At 49.9% G+C, this 27,622-nt stretch overlaps 1 protein-coding gene across 1 annotated transcript; it reads right to left on the bottom strand.

The window, feature by feature from the left end:
* Positions 1-2,596: 2,596 nt before the first annotated feature.
* LOC144102259 (protein argonaute-2-like) lies at positions 2,597-25,374 on the bottom strand. Its single transcript, XM_077635563.1, has 6 exons — positions 25,290-25,374; positions 20,669-21,060; positions 13,173-15,206; positions 8,707-8,934; positions 3,281-3,397; positions 2,597-2,974 (listed from the first exon to the last, which is right to left on the bottom strand). The coding sequence occupies exons 1-6, from the start codon at positions 25,345-25,347 to the stop codon at positions 2,597-2,599; spliced, it is 3,207 nt and encodes a 1,068-aa protein (XP_077491689.1). The 5' UTR covers positions 25,348-25,374.
* Between the last annotated feature and the right edge of the window lie 2,248 nt (positions 25,375-27,622).

Raw genomic sequence — 27,622 nt, 5'->3', positions numbered from 1 at the left:
GCAAGTGAGTTTTAGACCCGGCTGGGTCCCTGGGCCACTGCGCGTTCCCGCACTGCATCAAGTACGTCATGCCGGGACATGACGTCGGCAGCCCGAGTCACCGCAGCAAGCTGCGATGTCGGGTCTACAGACATGAGCAGGACCTCCCAGTCCTCCCAGTTCGAGATGGCGTGCTGTCCCCGCGGGGGAGGGTCAGCAGGGCAGCCGAAAAGGATATGGGAGAGTGTGGCGTGGGGGTCACCACATAGGGAGCATGCAGGGGATGTGCCTCAATAGTGGGATAAAAGCTGAGGGGATGACAGAGAGCGGGTCTTGAGGCGTCTGAAGAGGATCTGTTGGGAGTGCGTAATAGACGGGTGGGGAGGAGGGTAAGTCCGACGGTCCAAACGGGTTTTTTGCGTGAGCTCCGCAAAGGTGTGCGCCCGCTCCCTCGAGAATCCAGGATCGAGACTGTCCTGAGCCCGGCAAATCAGACCTCGGGCCAATTTATCGGCAGCCTCGTTTCCAGGGTTCCCAGAGTGAGCCGGCACCCACTATATACAATGAGCGGGAGTACCCGGGCTCGGACCCGACCACGCCGGGCGCGTTTTGATGGACGAAAAACCGAAAAGGTGCCCATGTGCTGTGCGATGTCAGTGCACGTTAAAGATTCGGCCGCATTATGATCAAGCTGGAGGATAAATGTCACATATCCTCGCACTCCCGCCCAGCTTTCTTTCTCCCGCAATTAAGAGTTCCCCTCTGCTTCCTGGTGCTGCCTACCCACCCCTCGCCATATTTCACTAATCCACATGAAACGACAGCCTAAAAAGCGTGTTGGCGTAGTGCTCACGTCACAACGAGGCGCGGCTTATCGTGGACAGAGATACGAGTCGGTAACCACGGGCAGAATCATGTGTTACTCTTGGAAATGCTGGTCGCATTTAAACCGCGTATTTCTTGGACTTTTTTTCGTCCAGATAGTGGGTTCCAGCCGGGCTGGGGTGAGGGGAAGGGACTCCATTTACTCCCATAAATACGCCCCTGTCGATAACCCCAAAGATGTGCCATATACAGCTCCAAGTATAAAAAAAAACACGATTAAGCCTATGTAGGTGTAAAAGCAGAGTAACCTATCCTGTAGTGCGCTCACATTTAGGGGCAGGGTATTTTGCCGAAGCTCCGTAGCAGACTTCGGTCATTAAATTAACGGAATGCATACACTTCGCAACGCTAGTATATTCTCACTGCAAAACACGGTAACCTGATGCAGTTGGCAAATGCAGGTGGCATACAAGTGCAGCGGCGGAGGCCCTTAGGATTCTAAATACAGCCGATTGAAGCTTCTCGGTTAAAATCTTCGTAAGTGCTAGAAATTCGCTTGTTTTTTTAAAGAAGCAATTTGTTTCTTCTCCAAACCGCTAGTAGTTGCTATTTTTAGTGACAAAAAACTAACCCAGGATTTGGTGAGCGTACCCTGCCCCTTAAAGGGAGTGTGCCAGAAAACGGCTTACTCCCTTTTCACTGCTTTCACGTTTAGTGTGACTGTAAAAATTTATTTGTGCACTGTCTGCAACCAGCCCAACTCGCAGTGCTATTATAAGGTCTTTACATTCGGCGTGATGCAAAGAACAAGGAGAGCGGTTACGTGTGTTCCAATAAATGGCGCTAAGACAGCATGCTTAGATTTGCGCATCCTAGCTCACGATGCGCCAAAGGTTTAGAAGCTTCCTCTTCAATCACTGCGCAGAGGAAGAGCCCCTCCTGGTGTTTTTCTCATCGCTTGCACTTTTCACAGAACAACGTGGCCCACTACTGCGCAACACTGATCCTCTTGGGAGCACAGAGAGCAGTTCTACGGCCATGTAGCGCTCCTAAGTTTTGTTCTCATCATATCTCATGTGATTAGAGCCACCCCGATTCCTATGAAATAACGGTGTCCCTGTGCCCAGGGAACAGCATTAGCGCATGCTGTCTCGCACAATGTGCAAGATACAATCAACGAAAAAAAATCAAGAATGAAAATAACACCTTCACTTTTTCGCTAACATTCTTCGATATTCAAACTGCATGCAAGAATAAAAACACGTTATCAATGGGTCACACACAACAAAATCCGGATGCCCATGCTTACGCCGCACAGCAAATCAGGACATCGGGAATCAACAGAGTAAGAAGCCCCGAACAGAACCGCAGCAATAGAGCGCTAAGCTACGGTTCCAATTCCAGCCGAAGGCAGAGCTCGCTGCTTCCGGGCAATCCGTGTTTCTCGATGCCCCGATGTATACAGGATCCGCGCATCCCGCAAACACAACTTGCTTACCCAACTTTGGAAAGCCATATTTTCCGACTCGTCGAATTGCGCCCCTTACAGTTAATTGCCTCGTGCAGTAGCTAGGATCGATGAGAACTAGTTTAACCTTCTTATCCATGGGTCAATTCGGAAATTTGTCGAACAAGCCCTTGAGTGTGTAAACACGAAGCCAAGCACGGAGGCCGTCAAAACATAGGCACGGAACTATAAGGTATCCATACTGGTAGCAGACTGGCCATCGCTGCTTGCGCGGAATGTCGAGAAACGTGCTTGGGCGAGAAATGTATCCCAGTCATCTATGGTTCATTCTAACGGAACGGACTTGTCCAGGAAGTCACCACCGATGTTCAGGGAAGCGGTGGCCAGCTGTTCCACAGCTTTGGCCTCATCGTCTACTGACCCAGCCTGTTTTCCTGCAGGCGACGCCGAAGCTGAAGATCCAGCATCTCCCAGCGTGCGATCTTCACACAAGGCTTCTACGACCCTGTCCTTCATAAACAGCGCTGTCCGCTCATACTCCGGCCTGACTACCTGTTTCATGACCCTCTCGTTTCCAGCCACTGCGTCGCGGATTTCCGACGCGAATCCGCTCCTGTGTTCAGCTAATGCCGTCTCGGCCAGGGTCTTAAGCCCCGAAATAATGTTTTCTAGAGCGTCTGTCACTGCACTGGCGAGCATTGCCTGCAGGGCACAGGAACTGCTCGAATGAATCCAGTTTCATGCGCCGGGCAGCATTTCCTTCCTGTATTTTTCCTAACGCTTCTTTTACTTGCATGACTACGTTGCCAAAGATATCGTCTCGTTCGCGTGCGCGGGCTGGTACACAGTCGCGCTCCGGATGTTCCGCAATGTCCTGGTGCAGGACCATCTCGCTACATCTGGGGAAGGTCACGGTGTGGAACTGGAAGGTGTTGGCGAAGCTTGTTCCAACATGGCGGACGGCACGCAATCGGCATCGCAGCTGTGCTCAGAGTTCTAGCAGCGTACCTTTCGGCCGAGAACGTTGCCCCTGCTGATGGTTGTCCACGCCACGTGATCCTCCTGGAAACGCTCTTTGTCCAGTGGGCAGTGGCTGCGCTTAGCAGTGACGCCGTCGTAGCAGGGCTGGCATACGGAGTGCCAGCATGGCAACTTTGCCGCCAAAGCAGAGATGAGACTGCACACTTTGCTCGAAGGGAAAGGGTTCAAGAACAACGAGGGCCGCCGATCGAGGCTGGTTCCGAAACCGAACACTGTGCATGCATGCAGGCGCTATGTCTGGAGGCGTGTAGCCAAGTATCCTGAAAGGGAACATCAGGCGCACACTCAACTGAGACTGCCGTCGGTCTGAGCGACCGTTATCAAATTATCAGTCGTATTTATCATATCTGCCCTTATCACATCAACGTAGGAGCGTAAAAAGAAGACTATACTACAAAGCTCTCAGCGCGGCTGCGAGTGGACCGAATGAATGTCCGAGTAGTTTCTGCTCATTGCCGAGGCGTAACCGTGACCGCGCTACAGTGATATCCTATCTCCTCCGCTCTCGCGCCGGCCTCTTCGCATCGCGAGAAGGGCCCAGAGTTTTCTGGAAGGCGGCTTCTGCGCTCGACAAAGGGGGTCGCGCGCCCGGCGCGAGAATGTGAAGGATATTGTGCAGTTATTACCGCTTGTATGTGCGCGCCTGCCTTGAGGCAAAGAAGGAACACACGCGGACCGCACCTACAAATGAGCCGCCGTTTAAGCTTCTGACATGCGAGCCCGCTCGACGCCCGGGAGAACACCACTCGGCCAGCCACGGACCAGCGAGGCAACATGCGCCAGTCTGCGGATCGGCCCTTTCGTGCTCCTCAGGTCGTCGACTGTCGCAGTGCCCAGGGAACAAATTGTGTTTTGTTTGTTTGTCTCTCTCTCTGTTAGTGCACTTTAAATGCAAAGATTCTGTTGAATTGTAATCTCTTTCGATTGTTACTTTGCATGAGTTGCACTGTAATTGTAAATCACTTTGTATGTGCTCGTACGAATGGTTGTGATATCCCCTGTATCTAGTCTTTTTGCTATATAATCTTTGTTTTGTTTTGTGAACCTTTGGCTCCGACACATTCTCTGGCTTGCGACCGGCGAAAGGTGGGCACCAAACGACCAACCCCCTTGTCACTTGGTAGTTGGTCTCCTGCTGAGCTTGCCACATTGAGTCAAGGGCATCTCTTTTGGGACCGAGACCACTAGCCCCACACGCTCTAAGGGTGTCACGGTGCGCACACAAAGGTGCGCGAAGTAGTGACACCCAGCAGCACAACTAATCGGCCCAATATTGGGAATATACTGGCAAATTTATATGACCAGAGTGAAACCAGTCATTCCCGAAATTGGCCCGATTACCTGCGCTGCTTCAGATCGGGCTAGTTCACGAAGTGTAATCAGCTGACCCAGCTTGCGCGGAGTTTGACTTTGAGTGTGAACCTTGGCGCATGAAGAAATAAAATAAGAATTGTTGCGACTGGGCGATGAACCCCCGGAGACCCGAACAGATCAGATTCGCTCGCCACTGAACGAGAGCACTGTGCTATCTCCGCAGCCGATCACGCCTCGGGTCAAAAAGCCACACACACTCGTGCTGTGCATTGCACATCGTCGTCTATATCAACTTCCATCTGCGGCGCGAACAGATCAGATCAGCTTAACCTCGATCAGAGGTTAACCTGAGTCCAATATCACAGCAAAGCAAAACCCATACAGGAAAGCAAAACTATGAGCCAACCAAGCATAGCACATGCTTTCGCACGTCTACTCGGTTTAACTACGTCTCAAAACCCTTTCACTTTTTAGCACGTGTTGTAGTAGAACAGACGGACTTCGGCCAACGCATGACCAATGCAAGCGCCAGTGACTGCAAGACAAGGAAACTTCATGTAACGGTAAACTTTTTTGGCCAATTTTTTTTTATTACAACTTAAAATATTTCAAGGCACACAAACAACAACCAACAACGTTGGCGCCCGCACTCTTCGTACAGCCCATGAAACAACAAAACCAAAGAAATCCTTCGCATAGGGGGCCTGCAAGAAAAGAAAAGGTGCGATTAGTGACGGCTTGGCTGACTTACGCTAACCTGGAAATTGTTCCGTCGAATTTGAATCAAAGGCAGCCCGAGCCTCTTACAACGAACACCACCTATTAATAACTGCTCATGCCATGTTCGCGGAGCTACAATTGAAACATACTGATCATGCATTTTTTGCAAGAAAATAATGACCTTTTTCATATTTTCCGATTGTTTGCGTTTGTTTCAGATCGCAAGGAACGGCTTTTGATCTCTATATTCATCACATTGGTGCCTATAGAGAGTGCTGCAAAACGGAGACAAGTGAAACATACAGGGATCTCACAGAAAGGCCTCCGACATCCATGCTTCCGCTCGAAAATGCCAATGTCGTCTAAATAGGCAAATAGAAAACAACTCACCGCTATGAATTGAAGTCTCACCATAATGCACTATTCATGCAGTAAACACTGTCAGCACCTTTATAGGATATACTGCGCTTCACCATTTAATATCTTGTAGCGTTACTTGTCCATGCTCCTCAGCCCAAATTAACTGCCCATTTATGACTTGATCATATTTAATGCTTTTATTAATTCTTTTACTTCTATAGAGACATTTTCCGCGCTTCTCTCTTTGCGATTTTGTCGCCCCAATTCCATTTCCCATGCAAAGTATACTGTAAACAGAAAGGATTAAAAAGGGAGTAAGAAAGGAGAGTAATCTGTCCTGTGCGCTATAGCTAGGGCAGCATACTCTCTTTTTTACTCCCATATAGGCATTTATTTGTGTTTAGAGTGTAGAATGCCATCTAAAATCTATGGTTTAAATTAAAGGGCTTCCCCTCTCTCTATCGCAAAGGGACACCCGCAGGGCTTGACAACTATCTGACGGCTATGCAGTTGAACGCCGCGAAGGCTACAGTTTACTAAGCTGGATTGCATTTTTGTGCAGCTACGAAGTGCTGTCAAGCAGCACAAATCCAGTTAAATTTAGTTCAGGCTCTTCTCTGCTTTCCCTATATACAGCAGCATATATGAGCATAGCAAGCCGGGGACCAGGCAGCGAGAAAAGAAAGAAAATATCGCCGGACAGTGGTCAATACCATTTTGTCAGGACTAGACAAACAAAAAAAGCATATTAGGCGCATTTACATTTTACGCAAAATATTGGTTGTGCGCTCATAGAAGATGCACAGATGAACTAATCGCAATTAAACAAGCACGTGAAAGTCAAACAACACAGGGCAGGCGCTGTGTGTTCATGTCCCTGTTCAGTGGCGCCTCTGTGATGTGTAGCTTAGAATGAACCATAATTGAACAACCTTAAATTTCGGTCACAGAATTTGCATCAAATTCTCTAGTTTTTAATTTCGTCTGGTGGTAAACTTCTTGTTTAGGTAACACAAAAACAATTTACAACCGACAATTTTTTTTCTTCGAGGAGGAATTCCAAGCAGCGGCCCTGAATGTGGGCGGAGCAGAACTTGACAGTTAAGTCGTCTCTCATTACAACAAAACGCATTAAAAATGTTCCTATACGGCATTCGTGAAGCGGCAATCTTTATCGTCTATCCCATGCATACCGCTTCATCTGCGCCTTGAACACACGACAGTGCAACGCCAACAAGGACGGGAGAAGATGTCCACTGCGTGAAACGTATATCTTGTCCTCTACGTGTTGCGCAGATCTCCAACATTCTTGGACGAATATTTTGAAAATTGTGAAACTAAGATACTGGTATAGAAATGTTTAAGGTCCATTCTTCCGATATCTGGAAAAACCTTCCTTTTACATTGTTTCCATCACTCGCATCGAGCAGTTATGACTGTAATAGAAAACCAATGAGGAACGCTTTGGACTGTAGCAAAAACGTTAATAACAAAAAAATGCAAGCCTGCAGGCGGGAGGTTGGGGATATATTGATCGTTGTAGTAGAATCTTACAATATATGAGGAACAATGCGCTCATAATACCCTCCCTATAACGCATGTAACACCCTCCCTGCAAAGGCCCTTAAACGCTTTCCCTTTGGAAGAGGCTTTTTTCAGAACTGTTGGGTATGACGTCAGTGGTACGCCTCCAGGCTCACCGTAACCGGAATGCAGGGGCAGCGGAGAACCTCCTCCATTATACGAAGTACATGGAGGCCTGCAGTTCCTGCAGCACCTTGACGGCCTCCACGTATTGGGCAGTGGTCAACACTGCGTCTCCGCCGCCCTCAGGCGGCTCCCTGACAACACCAGACGTCTCCAGCTTGCTGGCGATGTGCTGTTTGGCGCGGAAGGCGGCCAGGTGCGCGTAGTACACAGGGGCCGGGATGCTCACGCTCCTTGCACACCGGGAGTATGTGTGACACAGGTAGAAGCTGACCTTCTGCAGGTCGTCCGCGCTGAACTTGGAGTCATCCCACACGATATAGTAGTGGGCCGGCCGGCTGGTGCCCTGCGGGAGCGCCGAGTGGTACATTTATTCACATGCGAGAATTCCAAGGGCCATGTCATGTTGTGTCGCGTCGTGTCCTGGTATGTGGTGGTGCGGTGTGGTACTGCTTGTGGTGCGATGTGATGTGGCGTGGTGTTTGCGGTTTAAATGCGCCATTACGTGCAAAGGACAGTGTTTAAACGCAATATACAAAAACCAGCAGAGCCCATGAGCACAACATGCGCTTGCCCTGCTCCTAATGCGGCATGCACAACATGTTTCTGGCTTTATCTGCCCTTAGATGCCCTCGCGCCACTAAATACAGTGAATAGCTATTATTTCCTGGCTGGCTGTCATCAGTGCATTGGTCGGTCATCGTCATCTATGTCGCTGTCCCGACATCGGGACAGCATAAAAAACGAGGCCTACAAGACGACACGACTATTTAAACAAAAAATCAATTTTGACCGTTTTGTGAGACTTCAAAGCCGCTTCCCGCTTTAACGTTCGAGCTAAACATCAAGCGCTTCTCTTTTCACCCAACCTTATGCATTCATTGTCTCAGTAGACGCCACCTCGAGAATAAAAACCAATGACCACATTCACATGACAGCATCACTCTGCACTGGCCCTAGAGGGCCCCCATGCGCAACTTCCGTACCGCTTCCCGAAAGTCGAACATGACGTCACAGTCACACACAGCGCTCCTGGTGGCCTCAACGTAAAGCGGAAAGCTTCCGTCACAGTCTCGCGCGTAGGTGATCTCGAAGGCCATGCTTCCGTTTCCTCAAGATGTGGAAGGCCTACACCGCAGGCGCTCCTGGAATTTGTAGCGCACTAAAGACGCGACGCGACTGTGGCGACGCCGGCGCCCGGACTATTTCCTCCGCAAATTCATAAACGAAAACACCGCCGACCATTTGTTCCCACTGACAATCGCAACAAGGGCTGAGAAGAGGACGCCTACATGGATGCCGAAGTGGCTGCAGAGGAAGAAGTCGAAGTCCAGCGGGTGCGTGACCACCGTGTCTACGGTCGTGCCTGGTGGGACGTTGCGACACTTGCCCACGCCGTCGCGGTCGTTGGCGGGCATGAACCGCGTGTGATGCCGCTTCTGGACCACGATGAACGTCAGCGCTGGCTCGTAGGTCTCGTTGGGAGACAGTTCCTTGCACGCTAGCCGGATGGCGCTCACCTGCGAGATTTGAGAGCCGAAACAAAAATGTCGGTCAAGGCTGAAAGGCCATTCGAATCATCACGATATCTACCTAGTTTAGAATGTAAACCAAACAATTTGGACGTTCATGAGCTTTGCTGTCGTACCTTATACAATTGTCCTTTAACAAAAAGTGTGCGGCGAAGAGCAGCGTTTTTTTAGCAATGCTATTATCGGTTGTACTCTGGTTAAACGAGCCGTTTAAGCTATCGTTCAGTTCAACGGAAGTGCAGCTTTTCCAACTGACGCTGAAATGAATAACAGTCGGCTGCAGTTATTCGGCATACTCCGCTAAATTGAGTTCACGCGGTCAACATTCTGGATCACGTGATCGGTTTGTACATAACTCTGGGCATTGACTCCCTAGTTGACATCACTGAACTAAAATTTCTGTGCAAGCATGGTGTTTGAGTATGCCTAAAGTGAACAAGCACACAGAGCTAAGAAAATTCAGTACAGGAACGTCAGGCTTCACAGCTCAGCCGTTGTTTTCCTTGTGCCACTTCGCGGTATTTTTTTTTTCTGGCTACACTAATCCGAATATAGTTGGATACACTCAAGAATGAAGCCGCTTTTCTCCGTAAAAGGACCCCCTTCCAGTCAATGGCTTCGGCTTATTATCACGAACCCTCAAGGCTGGCAATGCGGTGAGCGCCGTGACAGTGACAATGGTCTTCCCTGTAAGGGGGGAGACTAACCCCTTTCATCTACAACTCCCTACGTGGTTACCCAAGCAGGCTCATGAGAATTGGTCTACGCCATTGGCTGCAAGATAGTCCATTCAGGGGGAAAAGCCGCTCGGTTCTTGGGTTGTATCCGACTATAATGGAAGTTGTAGTTGTACTTATATTAGCCAGGATAGCAAGATGTGGCAGCCGGAAATGCCGCCGACTTGGCCGACTCAGCGGGTCAGTAGACTGGTCCAACTGCGTATCTCTACTGAGCTGAGATCTCAACAGCAGGTGGCGCTTCCTTTTATTACCCGTGCCACACGCGCACTAGAAATAACCGCAGATATTTGTAACCTTAAGTTTGCCTATGCCATTATTTTCGGAGCTGGCGCTACACGTCCAGATTTAACGACATTATCATTTATTGGCAGATTATTGACATTACAGATTCGCGACTAAGCAGAGGAGATTACAATCCAATAAATGACGAAATTCGAATGTTTTCTGATAATATTCTGACACCCACTTTTCAATATAGGTCAGAAGAAGATAACCGTGGGTTCAATTTAGAGACAAGCTCGCCGAAATAGTAGCCAAACATGTCCCGCTTATCACGCTATCAAATCATAAACCTAACCCTTGCTTTACATGAAAGCATCAACGCATTACAAATAAGAAAAAAATGGTTGTACAAAAATACAAAGCACGAATGTTCGCCCTGCGCGTGGGTAAATATAAAACCAACCTAAAGCTGTTTTGTCCTGGCCTTTGTGACGACAAAAAGCCCTTACTGCGCTACTTCAGAACAATAAAAGCAAGTCCTTCAAGACAATACGTCCGAACAGTGTCAGTAATGATATATCAATGCATGACGTTCACAGCACCCCCTACTTCGATGTCGAATGTCCTAAAGCATTTAACTCGTTTTTCGCATATATTTTCACCCAAGAAGATAATCCTAACATCTCGTATGTACCTGATTTTGGTTACCCGTACATGGCACCGGTTGACATTAAACTGTATGGCTTAGTACACCTGATAAATAACCAAGTACCCTCTTTTTCTGGTGTTGATGAAATCAATTCAAAATACTAAAGAAATGCCATTTCTGTCTCCAGCATCATCTTCCTTCATATCTTTAAGCAGACAGTATCTACAGGTGAGGTTTCCACCGATTGGAAAATAGGAAATGTTGTACCGGTTTTCAAAAGTGGCAACAAACACTCGCACGAAAACTTCCCACTTGCACCTTTTTGGACTTTGCCAAAGCATTTTATCGGGTAGAACATTGCCGACAAATATCTAAGCTTTATGCACTTAAATTAAATTATTTAACTCTGTCATGGGCCCGTAGTTTTCTTTCTAATCGCCAGCAGTTCACCGTTAACAATTATTAATTTCCTGTTTCCGATGTTACATCGGGCGTGGCGCAAGGAAGCCTCCTCGGTCCATTACTATTCTTAATTTACATTAATGACCTGCCAGCAACAATCTCATCTTAGATACACATATTTGCTGACGACTGCATTAATTATTGGCCAATAAAATTTACTAATGGCCACCTTGAACTTTAAAGTGACCTCGATTGCATAAAAGACTGGTGTAAAACGTGTCTAATGACTTTAAGCATTTCTAAGTGTAAGATAATTACTTTTAGCCGAAAATCAGTCACTTCGAATTTTCCATACCACAATAATAACGATACTTTGGCTCGGATTACGCAGTATAAGCATCTAGGCGTCCATATTTCACCAAACTTTTTAGGGCTGAACACACAACCACCACTTTCGCCAATGCTTCCCGGTCACTAGTTTTCTTTCGCCGTAACCTGCAATGCACTACCCCTCACGTGCATAAACAAGCCTACATTACTTTTGTAGCACCGCAGCTAGAGTACGCTTCATCCATCTGGTCACCTCATCAGAAATATCTAATAAGTTGGAAGCTGTCCAGAATCGGGCTTGTCGTCTCATTTCGCAAAATTAGTTATCAGTCCAGTGCAACCAATCTGAAGATCAAACTTTCGCTCCATGCATCCCTTGCAAATTCATCGCGAGACTGCCCTTTTATCTATCTTTCACAAATATGTCCATGCCACTGATTCACCGCCAGCACATCTACAACGTCCCTCCTACTTATAACATTGATTACATAATAACTACAGCTATGCCGCATTTATGGCATATATGGCATTTATGGCATGTATGGCATTTATGGCATTTATGGCGCGTGCCATTCGTCTCTGGAACGATCTTCCGGACTGCATCGCCCTGCAGGGTAATCATGGCACCTTTTCCAAACATCTACCCAAACACTTCGTTGATAACGGTTAGCACGTCATTTATATACTCAGGATTCGTTTAACTTCGTTTTCAGCAGCTTGAAACTATTGCCTCTTTGGTTCCGTGGATGCACAGCTTTGCTTATTTATACCGTATATGTTTTCTTTGGCTTTTGTATAACTCTTCCTGCATTTCCCCTGTTTTTGTTACTTGACGCAGAGTTGTTTTTTTACTTTTATCCCTTTTTATGAATTGCGATATCTTATCTGAACTCACCTGTTTTTTTGTGTGTTTTGCTGTACATTTACTATGATTTTTGGATTTCTAACCTATTTTTCACTACCTTCTGTATCCCCCATTACACAATGCCTCTCCGGAGGCATAATATATCTCTATATAAGTAAATAAATACTTAATCACGGTGAAGATACCGCCTTTTAAGGCAGTAAAAAAACCCTGAATATAAACTGTGTTAATGACCAATATCCCAGCAATGCTATTCAGATATAATATAAAAATTAATTTGTAGAATAGGCCACTGTTCTTGCTTGACAATAGTGTAAAAGTAGAACTCGTGTGTCAGCTCAAATTATAACAGTACATATGAATTGCTGGTTAAAATAGTGTTCTTTTTGAATAAACCATTATCCTCTGGATAGTAACTTCACACAAAAAAAAATGTTTTCCTGTATGCGGAATGGGGAAAAGAGTATACAGTGCTCGGGCGAATGAGTTGTGGCGAACTCAGAAGGTCGCAAAAGCCAGTTAGTCTGTCTAATGTCATTAAATACGAGTGCGTGGCACCGCGCCAATTGCGTTAAAAATTGGTTTACTAAGTAATTAATGACATAAAACTTGACCGTGTGGCACGGGTATAACACCTCGAGCTGTCGTTCAGTTCAACGGACGGTCAACTGCACAGCAGTTATAATCACCCGTGTGTAAGAAGGTGAGAGGCAGAGCGGATACGTACAAAACCGCGCCAGAGGCCTCAGTCTTGGATGTTTACCACCTTTTGAAGAGAAACGATCAAGCTGAGGTCAACTAACGCCGAGAAGACGTCTCCAGAAATGAATATCTTGGATGTCCTGAAATTATATCCCTGTGGAGATCAATTCGGTGTCGTTACGTATATGCACAGCTAGTCCCCTTCTCAAAAGACAAAGGTTATCCAATGACACTAGTGACATTGAATGCGGGAAAAACTGTCTTAACAAGATGAGCGTTTAGTGGGGACTGTATTGTAGTAGGTGCAGTTGCTTACCTCATGGTTACGGACTTCCAAGAACTGCCCCTCGCTCACTCCGTCCCTGTAGAAGACGATCCGCTCGGGCTTGTGCCTGGTGGCGCGGTAGAAAGCCAGTAGCAATTCTTTGATCATGTCCTTCAGGTCTCTGATGATTTCCACACGCGCCTTAGCCTCGGAGTCTTCAATCTGTACCCGAATGGTGGCGTGAAACTTGGACGGTACACGGTCTAGGCTTCCGACGCACGCGGCGATGGATGGCCTGACCTTGTCTCCAGGCGATGGGTGCGACACGTCTGCTCCGATGACGATCACGGGCCTATGGAACAGCTTCGGCTTCTCCTGCATCAGGAGACTATTGTTGATACCGCCCATCTTGGCGTTGATCTTCTTGCACAGGTTTTGGATGAGCGCTGCGTTGCACTTTTGGACCACGTTGTTGTCCAAGATGCATTGTGTGCGCAGGGACAGCTCAGTCTCTGCCACCTGCTTGATCTCAGCGTAGTTCGTGTCTTTTGTTATCACAGCCACAACCATCTCCAACTGCGGGTGCTGCTGGCGCTGCTCCGTGAGAACGGTCCGCATGGGCTTGCGGTTTGTGTCAAACGTGATGACCGCAAGCGGCTGCGCAATGCGCATGCCCAGTTCTTGGCCGATGCGGATCAGCATCCTCACGAAGTTTTCCAGGGAATCCTTGTGCGCGAAGCGGCTCACGTTGAGAACAATCCACTTTGTCATGGACATCGCCTCGTAGAAGCGCTGCCCTCGGAGATCCCACGTACCGTCGCGCGGCTTGCACATGGTGTTGTTCTCAAAAACCAGAGATGGCGGGTCGAGCACTCTGCCCACAACCTGAGTGGGTTCAGTGTTGATCTTGACGCCGAACTCTCGTAGGTACTTGTCCGAGCTGCTGACCATGTCGCGCACAGACTGACGAATCTCCTGGAAACGCTTGGCTGGCGGCTGGGCCGTGCGCTTGATCATCTCGGCGGTCTGACTCTCGTCGAGCTTCTTCCGACAGTGCTGGCCTTCGGCCAGCTCGCACATCTCCAGAGGAATGTAGACCGGATGCGTCGGGCTACCACTCTGCACGCAAGGGAAGTTCGGGTACGACAAGCGTCTGTAGCGGCTCTGGAAGTAGTCTGCGATGGAGATCTGACTACCTTCTGATTCAAAATAGATTTCCTTCGCAGGTTCTCTCGTGATCTTGACCACTTTGTACTTGCGCGGGTACGGAAGGTGCGTCACTTTGACACGGAGTCCCTTGAGCTCCCTATTCAGGCGCACGTACTGGTTCTCGCGCAATGACCGGAAGTCCGCGGGCGTCAACACACGACGGCTGTCGCTTAAGAACCTGCACATGAAGTCGACCAGTGGAAGCGACTCGTAGAATGCTGTTGCTGACATGTCGACGTTAAGCATGGGCTTCCATTGGGCGGGTCGAACACTCGTGTAGTAGCCAAACCACACCTCCCGGCCTCCTCCGAGGTCATTGTGCTCGTTGGGTCCAGGCGGTCTGAAGAACGAGCGCCCAACCGGTGCAAGGTTGATCGAGGGGCTGTGCCTCAAGACGATGTCGATGGCCTGGAGGACTTCCTGCGGCACAGTTTGTACGCGCTTTTGGAAGACACCATGCAAGGCGTCCAGGTTCACTGTGGCCGCGTACTGGATCTTGATTATAAACTTCTGGGATCTTTGGTCTTCCTCAAGGTCGACTGTGAATGTGCGCTCGCGGAAGTTGAGCTGGCGGCGCGTGTACAGGTTCTTGCGGCCATCGAAAGCCGGGATGCAGTTGGCCAGGTCTTGCCGGTACTTCTTTACTAGGAGCTCAATGACAATCCTGTTGATCTTCGTGCTGAGACATCGGTACTTTTTCTGCTCAGGAACCTTGGTCTCCTGGGCAGTCTCAGAGGAGATCTCGACGTCATAGTGGTAGACGCTGCCAGACGGTATCTCAATGCTGAAGTGGTTGGCAAGAAGTTGTATGGTCCGGCCCAGCTGGCCGTGGGCGGGCCGCCGCGGGAAGTGAGAGGGCAGGGTTCGCTCGAGCTCCTGCGCCGTGATTGGTGGCAATTAGAGCAGAGCATGAACAATTAAGGATGCACGCACTGTCTCGTGTGTTGAGCGTCACATAACTTTGACCGAATGGCTTCGATCTACACTACACTGCAGGACCGGTTCCGGTGAGTCTTAATGAAAAAAGCCTCCTGCACCCCGTGCGTTGTAGCGAGCCCATTAAAGGACGGCGCTTGATCATTGATATGCTCCAGTGAGAATGTTTTAAATGTTTCGTGCAAGCGAAGCTATCTGCAGTCAATATCTAAATTTCAGCGTATTCGAGACTTCCTATATCTTTTCATCACTCTTTTCATGCTCACAGGTCGGCGCTCTTCAGCCAGCCCTACCCAATCGGCCCCACCGCCGGCTGCCGACGAGTTCGGTAATTCACCACTGTAGGATGGGGTCGGGGGGGGGGGGGGGCTTCCTGAACCGCCGAAGAGACGCTTATTACTCGCAGTGGCCATAGCAGCTGCCTTACTTTTGAATCTAACCGACAGACAAATCTGAAAAAAAAAATACGCAGCAGCGCGAGGCGTAGAAATGCGCGTGCGTGAAACAGTCGCTGAAAAGAGCTCGCCAACCTTCGCTCGGGATTGTGGCTTCTGTGCTCAATGTAGAAATATATGGTTCAGGTGTTTATGACGAGAGAACATAGTGGTTGAGCTAGGTTATATACACGGCTGGTCAAAAGTCTCCGGGCCACAGGGCTTGCTTCTTTTGAGCAGTATATCATGGCATTTAAGACGCGAATAAAGCTATCAAGGTTCGCAGAGAACAAAAGCCTCTTCCGCCCTCAATGGATATTTTAAGTATTTGAGGGTGTCATGTCTGCCTGATTATACAGCTCAAAAACAGTCCCTGTGGCCTGGGAACTTTTGACCGACCCTGTACTTTCCTCACAATATATTTCAGATCCCTGTGCTATCTTGCGCACATATGACATGGACGATCGGGACGATTGCAAAATCAAGGAACCGCACTGCGTGGTCGGTGTGTTCATCAAAATCGAGACAGTAATTACTAGTTTTTTCCCTGCCTTAACTTATTTATTCAGGGAACCAAGGCCATGGTGGCGCAAGAGCTGTAGAAACATTTCTTGCAAGGATTATAAACCACTCAAAGTTCAACTGTGGGCGGTTTTGAATGTTTTTAGACGTGGCATTATGTTCCACTACGCATCACATTTCTTAAGTCCTCTCTCTGCGCCTCAGAAACCGTTTTTCAAAATCCTCAGTAGAAGCCCTTTAAAACAGCAAAAACAAAGAACGCCGAAACTAAAACTGGGTTTCCCTTAAAGTGTGACATCGAGACAGAAGCTTGTCGTCATGCATACTGTCACAGAACCTCTCGGCGTATTGACTGAATAAACTGGAGACCATAAGCGACCGACCACTGTTTGTGTGAAGTGACCATAGACAGAGGTCTTTTTTTTTTCTTGAGCAAACTCCAAGAAAATATCGAGGGGCATGCAGCTGGTGACGTCACAGTACAATGTCGCCCACAGAAATCTTCCCTATTTCTGTGGAGGGAAGGCTACACGCTGAAGCAGGTGAACAGCCTAGTCATCAGCAGAATAACTTACTTCCATATCACAGCATGCTGAAAAGTGAAGAAAATCAGGCAGTGGTCCTAATCAAAGGAGCCTACAAGACAGCTTTGGGCTTACCCAGAAACACTTCGAACGACAAGCTGGCAGAACTGGGGCTGCAAAACACGTTCGACGTTAAGCAGGGCACAAGTCATGTCAGAGATACAAAGGCTAAGGAACTCGGCAACAGGGAGGGAGCTCCTACGGAGGTTGAACTATAAGGGGGTCCACGACATAGAGGATAGATCGGCAGACATCCCAGACGAAATACGTCGAACCTACCAGGTTAGCCCTATACCCAGGAATATGGATCCAAATCTACATGCAGCCAGAAGACAGGCAAGAGCTGCATATGTAGAGACGAAGATAGCCACACAAGATCAGGTAGTCTACACTAACGCCACTCTGTACCCGTGGACTCGTAGCCAAAACATCAAGAAAACGGTATCGGTTGTCACAACAAAGGAGGTTTGCCTCATCAGCGGCGCATCCACGAGAGATGGGACGATAATTAAAGCAGAGGAGAAAGCCGTAGCTCTAGCGGCAGCCCAGGCTTATCGCACCAACAAATCTCTCACAATCACAACAGATTCCCAAGAAGCGTGCAGACGCTACATGGTAGGAAGAATCAACAAGAAAACACTAAGAATTCTCTTGAAAACGCAGCGAACCAACGAAAAGATCAACATAGGATCTACTGGGTGCCGGGACATGCCGGAATCGAAAGCAATCTGAAGGCGGACAAGCTAGCTCGCGAGCTGACTATTCGAACTGGTGCGTCAAATGCCTCGGACGGCCCGGAGATGACGGTAGAGCTCACGTACGCAGCTATCCTCAACCTCATCAAAGGCAGAAGACGCAAATACCCCCGCCACATCCTCTGCTAACACAACATGAAGCGACATGTTGGAGAAGACTCCAAACAGGAGCCTTCCACAACCTTCACATTCTACATAAGATGTATCCGGAGCAGTATAGGGATGCATGTCCGTGGTGCGGGGCAACCCCCACGCTGTATCAAATCACACGGGAATGCATACACAATGTAGCTTTCCGAGGTAATAAAGAGCGAAGTGTGGAGCAGTGGGAACCGGCTAACCAGCAGCCAGCTCAAGGTCCTAAGAGACCTAGTGAGCCACGCATGCCGGATGGCCAGGTACAGTGGTGCCTTGGACTAGGAGCGCCAACCACGCTCAACCTGGAAGACATCGGCAATCTTCGAGCAAGCAGCAAGACTCCTTTATTACAGCACTAAAGTTTATTCACTCACTCACACACTCGTCGCGATTGGGGCGACAAAATTAGAAAAATTTAATCCTCATGAAACAAAACCGGCGCCCGGCGGCGAAGCTCGGCAAAAGGAACTACCGTGGAAATTTCGGCATTCGTGGAGGTCGGAAGGACGCGCCAGCCGCTCATTAACAGCGAAAGATGAGCAACATACGGGACTCTTTCTTTGAAAAGACAATGTGCAGAAGCATAATTTATAAGAATAAACAGCTACGGCCCAAGGAAACATCAGTTTGCCAAAGTGGATGTTTGGACTCGACGATGGCTCATTTAGCTTGGAGTAAAAGCTTATTTAACGAGTGACTGAAAAAGACAATACACTCACCGCGATGGCTCACTGGTTAGAACGCTCGGCTGCTGATCCAGTTTCCCAGGTTCGAACCCGACCGCACCGGCTGCGGTTCTTTGGAGAGAGAATACGCTAAGGCGCCCGTTTGCTGTTCGTTTCCAGTACACGTTAAAAATCCCCAGGCGGTCAAAATTGTCCCGTAGCCCTCCACTACGGCACTACTTCACTTCTTCTTTCACCCCTCCTTTGTCCCTTCCCTTATGACGGATTACGGATATCCACCGATATGTGAGACAGGTACTGCGCCATTTCCTCCCCCCCACCCCCGGATAAAATTAATGTGGATGGGGAAAGAATGCGCAGTATGTCTCACATATCGTTGGACACCTGAACCGCGCCGTAATGGAAGAGATAAAGGAGGGAGTGAAAGAAGCAAGGAAGAAAGAGGTGATGTAGTCGAGCGCTCCGGAATAATCTCGACCACCAGGGTACACCCGCCCCGGTGGCTCAGTGGTTAGGGCGCTCGACTACTGATCCGGAGTTCCCGGGTTCGAACCCGGCCGCGGCGGCTGCGTTTTTACGGAGGAAAAACGCTAAGGCGCCCGTGTGCTGTGCGATGTCAATGCACGTTAAAGATCCCCAGGTGGTCGAAATTATTCCGGAGCCCTCCACTACGGCACCTCTTCTTCCTTTCTTCTTTCACTCCCTCCTTTGTCCCTTCCCTTACGGCGTGGTTCAGGTGTCCAAAGATATATGAGACAGATACTGCGCCATTTCCTTTCCCCCAAAACCAATTAAATAATAACACCAGGGTACCTTTAACCTGCACTGACATCGCACAGCACACGGGAGCCTTAGCGTGTTGCCTCCATAAAAACGCAGCCGTCGCGGTTGGGTTCGAACTCGGGATCTCCGGATCAGTAGCCGAGCGCTCTAACCACTGAGCCACCGCGGCGGGTTGGATCAGCCCAGCTAATCCAGAATATACAAAGCGAAAGCGATATTGAGCTCTCCACTGACCCACAGAGTCGGTTGTGCGCCTTTAGATTCGTGAAAAAACGGTCTTTGCCAAGTTGTCAACGCCAATGAACTATGAACGCCGTCGGCTCACTTGTTTTGTTTACTTTTCGAGGGAAGGAAATGGCACAGTAATCATCTCGCATATCTCGGCGGAACCTCTAACCGCGCCGACAAGGAAAGCATAAAGGAGGGAGGCAAAGAGGAACGCGAAAACAAAATTGAAAGTTGGATTTTGAGGAAAGGCGTGGCGGTGCGCAGCGGCGGAACACTTGTGGCTCGGTGCTACCAGTGGCGCATGCGCAGTAGTGGGTAGAGAGCGAGAGAGAAAAATGGGCCGTGTGTCATCACTGCTCCTCGTGCATGCGCAGCACGGCTCTCCAGGAATCATGCGAAACTGCGCAACCTGCGGCCAGTAAAGCTTTCGCTTTATAAACAAATATTTCATACGCTGGCAACACAACACTCGGCCGCCGGCGTATATGTACTGAACCCAAAGGCTAAACCTGACGACGCACCAATTGCTTGAGCCAACCTTTATCCAGGCCATGACTGAGGCCCTGAACCTCACAGAAGAAACTGTGAACATTGAAAATTGATTTTCAGGGAAAGGAAATGCTGCTGTATCTTTCTCACATATTGGCGGACACATGAAACGCGCCATAAGGGAAGAGAAAAAGGAGGGCGTGAAAGAGGAAAGGAAGAAAGAGGTGCTGTAGTGGAGGGCTCCGGAATAATTTCAGTCACCTGGGGAGCTTTAATGTACACTGACATCGCACCGCACATGGGTGCCTTTGCGCTTCGCCTCCACCGAAATGAAGCAGCGCGGTCGGATTCAAACCACTCATTTATATGCGGTTGTTACGTCGCAAACTTATAACTTATAACCTAACTTATAACTTATAAACTTATAAACGAAGCGGTTTATAACGAAACTAATATAACGAAGAAATTATGATTGCACGTGGAAGCTCGGCCAACAGGGACTATGACGAAGCTACAGTATAACGAAGTAATTGCCGGAAACCTTCAACTTCGTTGTAAAGAGGTTCAACTGTATTTGGACCGCTGGCATAACTAGCTGCACAGCATGGTTTATAACGATATAATGGATATAACGAAGGAATTACGATTCCCCTCGGGAGCTCCTTCAACACTGCATATAACAAAGCAAAAGCCGGGAACGAACTTTCAGCTTCGTTATAACGAGGTTAAACGAGCTACATGGCATGCCTCAAGATGAAGCCCTTTCCGTGAAACAGTACGCACCTTGATCCTGACATCGTCACCCGGAGTGGCCTGGTCGCCAGCTTCGGAGGTTTGCTGTGTCTCCGCAACGGGCGGCGTGCATGGTGGCGACGGTGGTAGGGCAGCTGCTGCCGGCTGACTGCCACTCACGGCGGCTGCTGCGGATGCAGGCCGGGGGTTGCTGGCAGCTACGTTGGCGGAACCCGAGGCGGCGGCGGCCCCGTTGCTGGGACGGGAGGCGCTGGGCTGAGCGCTGGGCTCCGCGGCCGTGGTCGGGCCGCCGCTGACGGCGCGCGGCTGCGGGCTGGCCGCGGCGCCCTGCTGGAGTGCTTGCGCGAACGAAACCCGCGAGGGACCGGCGGGCGACGGAGCAGGAGGGGTGGCTTGGTTGCCACCGCTGGCCGAAGGCACCGCTGCGAGCCGAAAATGCATATTTAACGTCGGCTCTATATGTCGGCTGCGTTTGCGATCATAGCGATCGTTACGACACGCATATATACACTGCCGAAAGCAGAAGACTGGACAGCCGTCGCCGGAGCTCCGTTGGTAGAGCACCGGACGCAAAATTCAGAGGTCGTGGGTTTCAGATCCCACCGGCGGCATGTGGTTGCTTTTCTTCTGCTTTCTAATGATTTATCTTTAAAAAGTTTCGCTTTTTATGGGGGTTTAACGTCGCAAAGAGACTATTTAAAAAGTCATTGCCCTATTAAACCTCCAGTGATGAACACCACAAATTATTTAAGAAAGCATCCCCTAAGTTTCTTGGTTTCGGTGACTGTTGGCTTCCGTCATGTCATAACGGGCACCTCTTGTCCCTTCCCTCGTCTGCTCAACGGGAAAAGACAGCTGGTATAGAGTACTTAGTCGATGGTTTGATCGAATGCCGTCTGGTCAGGTCAGCACAGAGGTCAGCAGAATCAGTCTTCGGTTTACTGACCATGTGAAAGTGCGCAGCTGACTGCAATTAACATATTTGACATGGTCAGTGACCGAAAATGCAGTATACAGTGGTCGAGAGCATACGTCGCAACAGCCGTCCCAACTCAGACAGCTGTGCAAGCCGATAGTGGCATGCACCGTGACTAAACACGACCAAACACGCAGCGACCCCAAACAGCGTTGTAAACCCTTTGCACTGAAGAACTGAGTGCTAGGCCCTAGCTGGCGCACATGGTCTTAATTTTCACACAAACGTGATCAGCCCTCCCCCACAGCAACAAAGAAGCGATAAGCCCCGCCGTATTCAATAAATTTGCGACACACGCGCAAGCTTTCCCTATAGTTCGCTATTTGAGAAGAAAAAAAACAATTTTCTATTTCGCTAACCCTGGTATTCAGCGAAAAGCAAGGACGCTTGATGAGTGTCTAAGGCTCGTCCATGGCAGCGCCTGCATGGACAGCCGTTCTATAGCATATACCCACACGCCCAGGTGGCTTAGACGCACTATCACTGGGGCTTAGACCCCCATCGAATGTTTTTAAGTTCAAAGGTGAACCCAAATCTCACCCAATGTCAAAGGCCAAAGATCAGATGTCAACTAAAGGTCATGGGTCAAGGTCAGGGGTCAAGAGTTCGACCCGTATCTGTACCCCGCACGGTCATGCACGGCTAAAGTGGTTGGGCTGAAGGTCGTTCAAGGCTATTCTCCGGCCTATGGGACGACTCCTTTACCAAACATGGTGAAGCTTTTCGCTTCGTGTTCAACTGCAGTGACTTCTTTCATTTCTTTCATTTTAGAGCGCAGCTCGCCCGTTCCTGAGTTCCGCGTCGTAGCCGGTGTAACATGCTAGCCGACAGGTGACGTGTTACTCAGTGTGACAGGTGTCGTGTTGGCAGGGAGCAGCAGAGCGAAGCGCCACCTGCCATCGCGAGAGGAATGGACAGCCGGAAGGCAGCTGCTACGGGACGATTCCGGAGGGTGGCTAGCAACATAACACGACACCTGCCAAGCGGTAGCAGGCGGCATGCGAAGAGCTGCGCTCAACTTTCGGATTACCGTCTGTCGCAATCGGCCTTCAATTTTTTTTTTTTCATTTATATATCGGCCGTAAAGAATACACGTTTCTTGCCGCGGATAACGCTTGCTGTCACGAAGAATGTCAGCACATGCTGGTGGCGGGAAACTCACTTCTCCAATTCCTTTTTTTTCCTCAAAATCGACGCAGTCCAGAACATCGTCAGCGCCAATGCCAATGATCACAATGAACGCGGCGGTGGCGGTTGAATGACGTCATAGCTGTCACGTGGTTTCTCCTCGGTTCAAGGTCAAACTCTCGTACACAGCGAAGCAGCTACGCAGGGTAGTAGTAAAGCCTTCGCTTCACGGGAAGGGGACGATGAAGTGGCTGCCTGGCCCTAATGAGCAATGATGCAGGGGCTCTCGCATATGTGGCGAGGGCTGCTTGCCACCGGGAGTACCTGTTGCTAAACCGTCGTCATCGCTTCAGATGACGCGGCTGTTGAGACGCGCGTCCTTTCTTCCCAACTTTCCTCTCATATCTCTTTTAACTCTCCTACTGTCTGCCCGTGGCAGTGATTGTGGATCAGCTGGAACCAGTGGGCGGGCCTGTTAACTTTTCATTATTCCCTCAGTCGAAACAACAACAGCAATACCGTGCCACTCATCGCGCCACACAGCGGGACGCCAAGCTGTTAATCCGGCTTGATTAAACCCGTCAGCCCCATAGGTTGCACACTCTAACCTTGAAACAAAAGACACGCTGTCGCGATAAATAGGGATCACAATCCGGAGAAAGAGACATTTGCTGAAAATAAAAAATTGATTTTTGAGGAAAGAAAATGACGAAGTAAAAATCTCGCATATCTCGGTTTACACCTGAACCACGCCGGAAAGGAAGGGATAAAGGAGGGTGTGAAAGAAGAAATGAAGAAAGAGGTGCCGTAGTGGAGGGCTGCGGAATAATTTCGATCACCTGGGGATCTTTAACGTGCACTCACATTGCGCAGAACACTCGCCTTTGCGTTTCGCCTCCATCGAAACGTGGCCGCCGCGGTCGTGTTCGAACCCGGGTTCCCCGGAAGAGTAGCCGAGCGCACTAACTACTTATCCACCGCGGCGGGTAATGCGGATAGCCCATGCCAAAAATGCGGTGGAAACAGAGTAAGGACGCTGAAACACGATGCCCGAAAGACGCGGGTTCAATCTCTGCCGCGGAGGTCGAATTTCGATGGAGGCGAAATTCAGAGGCCTGTGTTCTGTGCGATGTCAGCGCACGTTAAAGAACCCCAGGTGGTCGAAATTTCCGGAGCCCTTCACTACGGCGTCCCTCATAGCCTAAGTCGCTTTATGACGTTAAACCCAAATAAACCATAAAGGAATCGTAAATGCGCTGAAGAGATTGTTGTGCGGAGCTGCAGAGGGATTGCTGTGCACCAAGAAGAACGGGCTAAAACGAGACAGCAGCGCTCGGAAACGTGCCGTGGATCAAGGCACTGACCAAGCGGAAGAGCGTTCCACAGCACCCGCCCCGTGTCAGGTCAGCAGCATGGCCGGAACACACAGGCGCACGGGCGACGCGTGCAGCAGCGCGTGCTCGAGGAGCGTCGAGACGAACAGTGCGCGTGCGCAAGGCGAACGTTCGGCAAGGCATTCACGGCAGGAACGCGCCGCCGGTCACAAATGCGCGGCTCGGCTGGACCCCTTTTTTATAGGTCCTCTCAGAAAAAAAAAACGACGTGATCCGAAGCGACGCGATCCTTTGTATTGGGTTATGCGTTTCAGTTAGGTACTTCACATAACCTGTTAGCACTGACGTTCGTAGCATCCCTGGAATTTGATAATTTTGTTCATTTCGCATACATTCTATCGTATAGCAATGCTACCGTACATCAAGTATTCCCGAGACAGCAGCATTAATGCAAAACGTTGCTTGTGCTAACAAGAGAGACTAATATTAATGATATCGAAAGAGTGCATTGTCCACAACGCAGGTTGGAGCTTGAGCAAGCTGAAGGCGTTGCAATTTCACTAAGCGTGCGGGCTTTGTTCGAACAAAGCAAGGCTCTTCGCAGCCTGAGGGCAGCGCGCCCAATACCGGCGTTGCATATGGCGACACTGTACGAAGCACAAGGACGGAGATGCGCAAAGGGTCGCGCGAGCCCGAAGTTCGAGCGACGTACGCAGTCCAAGGGCCACTTCACATACAAGGGAACACGCCAGCGATTTCTGCAGCCGCGGCGCACAAAGCCGTTTCGAGACGTCGCGGCGCGTCGAACGGCCAGAGCGAAGAGGTTCAATAAATGTGCAAATTCTTCGCTGCAACGCGCCGCTCTATCGCTCTGCTCGCTCAGTCGCTTGCACGTGAACCAACCTTAACGCGATTAGAAGGCTGCCGAGGTCGCTTGGGCTCAACCGAACCAGGTATTTTTTTTCCCTCAAGTCGCGGTCTGTCACGCTCACATAAAAACGATGGTGCATAATAGCGAGAACAAACGGATAACGAAGCTCGTGCATTTCGTTGAGCTTTCTCGCAAAAATTTAATGCTTTAGAACACAATCATCCTAGCCCACGAGGTTAGGCCTAAAGCGACCAGCAAGTGACGCCAGATGAACAAAGGGATCGAGCACCGAAACGAGACTGCAGCGGAGGCCACAGAACCGAAAGGAAATTCGCTACGCACCTGGAGGTCCAGCAGCTGAGTCGTTTTTCGTCTTGTCTTTGCGCTTTCCTTTCCCCATTTAGATAGCAGGCCACAAACACAAATGGCAATCACTGGACGTCTTGACTGCCTGTCGAGCCCCTAGAGAAAGGCAAAATGGCTGCGCTGTTTCTCCTTTATAGTGGCCTTTTCCGCTCTGCGATTGGCTCATATTCGACGCCACGAGCTGCCCGTGTTCCGCCGTCATTGGCTACGCTTGGAGACGTCATGCGCGTGCCGGCGCTTCTGCCTCCAAGAAAGCATAAAGAAAAAAAGAACTGTGGGAACCAAAGAGAATTGCCGTACGATAACGCTCTACCACTGCTCCTTATGGGAACCCATGGTCCCGGCGCGTCTCGAACACGCGCGCTGTGGAAGTCGAAGACAACAAGTGGAGTTTGACTCCGCTTCGAAACCCAATTATTCCTAGAAGCTACTTTGCTGAGAGGGTATAGTTCGCAAAATACAGAGGCGCATACCAAGGTCACGGACGTACAAAGTGAGAAAAAGTTACGAGCGCTCTTAGCATTCATTTCCCATTTTGTGCAAGTCCGTGGTTTCAGCTCAGAGATCAACATGACTGAGCCACCGAAATGCGGCAAATAAAAAAAACTGTAGCGATTTGTCAACATTTCTGGCTTTTATTTATGCCTATATGAATTTGTTAATGCATCCGTTTAATTCATTTTATTCCCACGTGCTAGCGTGGTTAAGTCTCGGAGTAAGGAATGTGTTTTACTGCCCACATGTGAGGCGACACTGGTGGTGGTAGTGGTTTTATTAAAAATAATAGTAAAAAGGAAGGGAAAGATTTTTGCTAGCCCCGGCATCTGCCATCGACACTGAAGCATCTGAGCTGGGGCAGCGGAAATAAAGGACAGCAGGCAGAATGAAGAAATGAAATGAAAGAGGTGAGGGGACAGGAAGAGAGGATAGGGGGAGAAGTAATATGTACAAACTATATACACAATAAGAAATGTGTCCAGGTTGTGCGCGCGATTAGTTCATTTTAGAAGAATTAAATCACACACGCGCACAGCACTGTGTTGGTTACAACTGGAGTGGGGCGTCCAGTTATTAATCGTTCAAGGTAGAACTCGCGGAGCGTTCGGTCACTGCCTGTAACTACCTGACGGAGAACAGACGGGACGTCAAGCCCGTGTGTTCGAGGAATGCACAGAGGCTCACCAAAGTTCGCTCACGAGTACGCGCACTGCCCTGCGGCCACAATAGCGTCTTGATGGAGTCTGGTAGTATGCCCTGCGCCCTATAGGCCGCGAGCATATCGCGACGAGCATCGGTGAACGCGGCACAGTGAAGGAGCAGGTGTTCTAGTGTTTCCGCTGCACCGCATCCGTCACACACATAACTCGTCGCGATTCCGTGACGCACCCGTCGTTCCCCGGGCCACACGCAGCCAATGCGCGCGCGGTGGTGGTGGTGGTGAAAAACATTTATAAGCAATTAAATTTTTTACAGAAAGGTGATTGGGGTAGGACCCTATTGGCCCTTTCCCCTCACAGTACTAGGTGGAGCCCCTATTCCGGGGCCCCATTGGCAAGCAACGCCGCCCGCGTCCGTTGAACCAAGGCCTTTTGGCTCCTCAGGTCTTGACAGCCGAGCAGGGCCGCCTCCCAGTCCTCTCTGGTGGGGTTGGGGTTGGGGGGATAGATGGGTTAGATTGACACGCCCAAACCATGTGGAAGGTGTCAGACACCTCCCCACAGAACTGGCACGTGCCATCAAAGGATGTATTGAAACGCGCGCGGAGGATCATTGCACGTTGTGACCGTGTAAGTGCGCGACAGCCGGTGACACTGTCGACGCGCTCACCTCCCGCGATGCGTGGGTCGGGGTGCTGCTTTCGGAGATGGTCGTGGATGGCCGCACGCACGTCCTCCAGCGCAAGGGGCAGGTCGCTGGCAGGTAGTTGGTGTGCAGCGGTCGCGAGGTCGTCAGCTTCATCGTTGCCGGCGATGCCGCAGTGACCGGGCACCCACTGTGCACGCACAATACAACCTCTCTGCGCGAGGCGCTCGATGCGGAAGCGAATTTCTCGCACTAGTGGGGTACCGCGGCCGTTAGATTGCAGGCGGCTGAGGGCGGCGCGGGAGTCGCACAGCAGAGCACTCCTGGGCGGCGGAGGGCCGATGGTGAGCAGCAGGTCCAGCCCGAGCCGGATCCCCATCAACTCCGCCGTGGTGGAGGAGTCCAGGAAGGCTGCGTGTTGCTGGCTGTGCAGTCGCAGGGCGGGGATGGTGGCTGCCGCAGCAAGGGAGCAGCTGTCGCGGGCCACTGAGCCGTCGGTGTACACG

This window comes from Amblyomma americanum, chromosome 8 (genome assembly GCF_052857255.1).
Source record: "Amblyomma americanum isolate KBUSLIRL-KWMA chromosome 8, ASM5285725v1, whole genome shotgun sequence".
NCBI lineage: Eukaryota > Metazoa > Arthropoda > Arachnida > Ixodida > Ixodidae > Amblyomma > Amblyomma americanum.
This window is presented reverse-complemented; position numbering and strand designations above follow the sequence as displayed.

What these genes read in the sequence shown, in the direction of transcription:
- LOC144102259 (XM_077635563.1), bottom strand. Translation starts at nt 25,347, where the DNA reads ATGGGGAAAGGAAAGCGCAAAGACAAGACGAAAAACGACTCAGCTGCT. An exon ending in TGGAAGTCCGTAACCATGAG is followed by an intron (nt 8,935 to 13,172) that starts GTAAGCAACTGC and finishes CAAATCTCGCAG; the next exon opens with GTGAGCGCCATCCGGCTAGC. An exon ending in GCAACGTTCTCGGCCGAAAG is followed by an intron (nt 2,975 to 3,280) that starts GTACGCTGCTAG and finishes TGTGCCCTGCAG; the next exon opens with GCAATGCTCGCCAGTGCAGT.